At 28.0% G+C, this 5,688-nt stretch overlaps 1 protein-coding gene across 1 annotated transcript in view; it reads left to right on the top strand.

Moving 5' to 3' along the window:
- Positions 1 to 5,688, top strand: part of Smp_173380 (tyrosine kinase) — a gene marked incomplete at both ends in the record, with an annotated part of 72,367 nt that overhangs the window by 43,164 nt on the left and 23,515 nt on the right. Inside the window, 2 exons of the mRNA XM_018793964.1 lie at positions 1,289 to 1,451; positions 4,887 to 5,113. Coding sequence (XP_018648424.1) covers positions 1,289 to 1,451; positions 4,887 to 5,113 — 390 coding nt within the window. The remainder of the gene's footprint in view (positions 1 to 1,288; positions 1,452 to 4,886; positions 5,114 to 5,688) is intronic.

Here is a 5,688-nt window from a genome sequence, read left to right on the forward strand (position 1 = left end):
ATTCAGTTCATGGTCATTCTTATTTGTATTGCAGAAATTGTCCCGTCGTAATTCATAATAAAGATATTTGTCAGGAACACCTTACTAGAGTATGTCCTGCTCCAGAACTAGGAATTACAGGGTGGGGTGAAGGTAAGATTTTTTATATTTTCAAATCCTTTTTTTCATAAAGTCATCTTTAAGTGACTTGTTAATTCATTTTTATACTGTTTTCAATAGACTTTTAGCTTAGATTTAACTTTGACTATATATTTAACATCCAAAGAATGAAACCCTGTTATTCGGTTGAAATATATGCATCTTAAGTTGTAACTGTTTTTTCCAACTTTAAGGACACTATACACCTAAATTCAACTTACGAACAAACCTAGATATGTAAAAAAACGTCGACTAGCAATGGAATGAAAAGTTCATCTCTTGAAATCTTTACTTGGTGACCCATATATTGTGATTAATCTTTTTATTAAGATACTGGTTGAAAAGTATTTTGTTGTTTAATTTGTGTAACTGGTCATATTGTAAAAAGGAAGATAAATAATTCACAATGAACATTGTTGCTATATTTAACACAGTTTTAAATTATAAATGGAACCGATAATATTTGATTAATTACGTAGCTAAATATATGTAGGTGGTTTTGTTTTTATTGAAAATGTGATAAGTTTCTTTGTTGTTGTTAACTAGTTTGAAAATAAGTTTTTCTTGTTGAACTCCTACATTCAAGTTGAACTCCTCACTTTTGTGGTGTGTGCTACTGATGTCGATAAATATAAGTAGTATGTATCGTTAATCGAAAGTAAAGTGCCTGAAGGCAGATGGCTAAGGAGGTCAAATAAAAGAGAACAAAAACAAAGAATGATTGGTGTGGAAACCAAAGAGCAATGAAGTCTAAGACGATTAATTGACATTTTACAAAAGGAACAGTCAAGTTTGAGACAATTGACAATTGCAAATGAAAAAAATTACTGTATGATTCTCAAATTTCACTAAAATACTCTGTAATTTCATATTCAAATACATTCGTTTGTCCCTATTTGTGTTCTCATTCACCACAATTTTAGTATTCTCTAACAAAGAAACCAGTGAAAACAAATATAGAGGATCCATATTTTTTAAAAGTGAATTATCATTTAAACTCGACTCAATTTAATGGGATAAATAAGAATATGAAAGATATAAAACAAAACTGTCATCTTCTCTTCCTATGTTATACTCATGAAATTCTATCTAGTTGCAAAAATTACGTAATAAAATATTTTTAATTCATCTTATATTTTATATTTATTAGCTCTTTACTATCCAAAACGATCGGATTTTTCGCCTCGTCTAAAAAAGAACCAACCATTTATTGTTCGAATCAATGAAGATGCAAATTTACGTTATTATTCTGATGAATCACCGTCCAACTCATTTGTTACCGATCAGATCTCAAATCCAACACCAAAAATTATGTAAGCAAGTGTTGTTTTTTTTTAAAAAAAAAGACGAACGTTTACCTAGCTACATATATACTTTCTTGATTAGAACAGTGTGTTATTTACATATGTAGCAAAGAAAACAGTACAATACATCAAATCATTGATTGTTATCATCCAACTTAAATGTCAATGGATAAACACATAATCAACTTCACTTAATATTGTTTGATTATATTCACAAATACCAATTGTTTCAGTAGTTTTTATGTATTCTGAGTTCAAATGTTGTCTGACTGTTCTCTTATCATCTTGATTGAAACATGCTCTTTATGTTCTAGTAACCAATTCAGTAGATAAATGAAATCTCTGATTATTATTTGAGTGACCTGTTAAGATCAATGTTACATTATTATATTAGATGCCTGAACCTCGTGAAAAGTCTCAAACATTGTTACGTCATAAAGTAAACTTATAGTACAGATATATTCGTAAACATAGTTCACTTTTTTTCACAGTTTTGTTAATCAGTATGTTCATCTTATTCTAAGTTCATATTTTAGATGGTTAAAATAGATCAGTGTATAATATTTGTAATAATACTAATATTACTAGAATCTTTATTCAAGAGCATGTATTCAGTTGCAGTAAAGAATCAACAACAACGAAATTATGTAAGTGATTAACCTGCGGTTATTTAGAAATTTGTATGGAACCTTTTCCATCAGTGATAAGTTACCACTTTCATTCTTAAATGTCTCTAATCAATTACACACTTATGACTTCTCTTTTCATCGCTTAATATACTTATTTTATGGATTCTTTCGTAATTTTTACTAGTTTATTCGAAGAGAACAGGAGGAAACTATTAAAACCGTTCTGTTAGTTCTCGAATTTTTCAGTAATTAGATCCTTGATAGGTTGTGAACATTTTACACAAGCGCGTATGTAAATGCCGCTAATAGACACAAACAGTTGATGAAAACGAATCCGAAATAAAACTTTACAGAAATAAATTCACATTTGCAAAAGTCATGATCCAGAAATTAAAACAGTTCCCCATAATTATAGTCCCTCAATGTGATTTTCAACACACTGATTTCTACTGTTTATATCATAAACTAAAATCCAAAGCCTATGCAGAATTTCGGTGTATAAATCTAATTTGAAACCAAGTTTCACCAACTTAAAAATAAATATTCTTAAGTTTCAAGGTTTTTGGTATATTTAAAGTTGATTTTTCTAAGAACAAATGTTATTTAGGAAAATCATTGGAAATCGTAATGCATGAGATAATTTTTTCATTCTAAATTGGATATTTCTGAGCTGTATGAACTCACAATCTTAGGACTATTATCTTACATATTATTCTGCACAATATCATTGAATCATCCGGTTGACATTTCGTGGTTAAAATTCAGGACGTTAGTCGATTTGTGGTGTAACATGATTCTTATTCAATATCATTAGTAAAAGTGTCTATCTCACTTTTAAATTGGTCATCTCAAGATCGTGATATGTTAACAAGATCCCATAGAAGTAGTTTTCAATAATATCATAATCTTGGTTTGTTACTTCCATTACAAAATACCTACGAAATGTAAAGATATAAAATGTAAAGCGGAATAATTTATTATTTACTTATATAGGATAGATTATAGTAATATATAACCAGCTGTCCAGTTTACGTTCATGATAAATTATAACATAAGATCTATCTCTTGTTTCCAAATCTTTAATGTCAACATATTATCTAACTGGTTCATACATTTATTCATTTTAGCAAATATTTTTTGACTGTTCCATTTATTTATTTTGACTAAGGAAAAAAATAATAATCAGGAAAATAAACTGTACACGATTGTATCAAATGAATAGATTATTATATATGTTTAGATACACCTTTATCATATTTCTATGATGGCTGTGATTATTATTATATTATTATTAATATGTAATTCAGTGCAGTGTTTCAATTGTCAAGATTGTTTGTTTAAAACAAACAAACAACAACAGCAACAACAAAGCAATGGCTGATACAATATTTTCTTGATCAAGTATTATTGTAACAATTAATTACTGTATTTCGGCAGTTTAGTTGAATTACTCAGACATGTATACTTATGTACATAGATATATATGTGCAAAACATTTTGTGTATTTCTCAATTCATTGAACTATTTATTTATCTGTCATGTATAACAGAAATAATTAACTTCTTTCTTTATAATAATTAATTAATTCTTTCACTTTCATTTGGGTTGTTACATTTCAATTGGTAATTTATAAAAATTTTCTTTTCTAAACTGTCTACAATAAAAACAATGTAGTACTTATTCGATATTCATAAGGAATAAATAAAGTGTGCATTTGCACGCAAACACGCACACACACACACATACATACACTCATTGACATACAAATAATGACCGAATTTTCATCGGTTAATAAATTACCCTCTAGACTGATAATTAATAATCCAGATCATTGAAAAATAGTATCGTAATTTCAATGTTTCAAGTTATGTATCATTGTGATATTTGTTACATAAATGTAACAACATTATGTTTATCTGATTTTTTTTGTTTGGAAAATGATATACGATTTATGTTAATAATAAATATTACAGTTGTAGTTGTAATAAAGATGATAACATAAAGTCTTATTCATTAATCATGTATATATAATTTATGCTGTATACTTGTTCACTTAATTTGTAAGTCCTAAAGTTTAAATAGTAACTTTAAACTAAGTTTAATGTTTTGATTTTTATTGAAACAAAGAAATTAAGATGAATAATGATTTAAGAGCTTAGATTATTTATAAGACTTATATGATCGTAGTGTCTAAGATAAAATGAAACACTTATTTTCAGAAGGGGCTTTTGTGGAGATTTTAGTAATTTTGTAGAGTTGAAATCATAAGTCAATTGAAGTTAGACCACCATGGAAAATCTGGAAGCACTGGATGGCCGTTTCCTCCTATTGTGAGACTCCTGGGTTCGAATCTCGCGAGTTGAAGAGTCCCACAATAGGACGACACGGCTGTCCAGTGCTTTCAGGTTTTCCAAGGTGGTCTAGCTTCGATTGACTCATGATTCCAATTATTTGAAACACTTATTTATTAATCTATGTTACTTATTGTCAGTGAATAAAAATTCTCACAAGCTCAGAGCATTTTGTGAAATTGTCAAAAGAACAGTAGACATGTTCTGTGTGCATATTTTATTATGTTAATTAGTCAAATTTTATTAATGGAGATTTATTATTTTGCAATAAATCACTTCATAAGAGCATCAGTAATCCATCCACATCAAAACAATATTGAAATCAACAAAAGTTATTGTGGTTGAAATGAACCGTAACTGTAAAAGCCTACGTGCGTGTAAAAATAGACATATTTTTTTCTATAAATCATTATATCTATTTCTGTAACGGTTATAAGTGAATTACCTATTTTTATTACTTATAGATGGCATAAAAAAGATGAGCATCAATCAATTCCTACTTGGCCTCCACCTTCATCATCTTCAATAGTGGATGAATCAAAATTAAATGGTCCTAGGCCTAGGATTTATGCTTTACGTGGACGTCATTTAGTAATTCATTCCGTTACTGAATTAGATTCTGGATCATATGAAATGATTTTAACTAATACTGCTGGTCGTGCTTCTATTGTGTTTGATATTTTAGTCAATTGTAAGTTAATTATTCAAAGTTACATTATTCTTTATTTAATGATTAAATATTGTATATATATATATATATATATATATAATATGGTAAGGAGATTAAATATAGTAGACTTTTCATTATCATGTATAAATACATACAACTTAATATTATTCTTTGTTTAAAGAAAATTTAGCTCTGACAAATTTTCATTTTGATATGTTTGATTTTCATAGTGATGATAACTTGTTCAGTTAATGCTTTTTCTGTCCTTCTTTAGCTTAGAAAAGCACATTATTTAAAGGATTTAGCAATTTTTATATTTCCGTATTGTGATTTGTAACCCATTTTTGTTGTTCTCTTCTATTTTAGGACTGTTACTTTTCATGTTCTAGATACGTACGTTCCACTTTTCTCTGTCTATAACAAGTAGTTGTAACTGTAGTATAAGTAGTAAATTTTAACAAGTGTCGGAAATTTATTTATGGAACCATTCAGCCTAGTGATATGAGATTGAATAAAATATCGATAAATATATTAAATTTAGAAAAAAATATTCTAATTTCCTTACTCTACCTATTACTGTTGTATTTATGTGTTAG

This window comes from Schistosoma mansoni, chromosome 1 (assembly GCF_000237925.1).
Source record: "Schistosoma mansoni strain Puerto Rico chromosome 1, complete genome".
NCBI classification, from domain to species: Eukaryota; Metazoa; Platyhelminthes; class Trematoda; order Strigeidida; family Schistosomatidae; genus Schistosoma; species Schistosoma mansoni.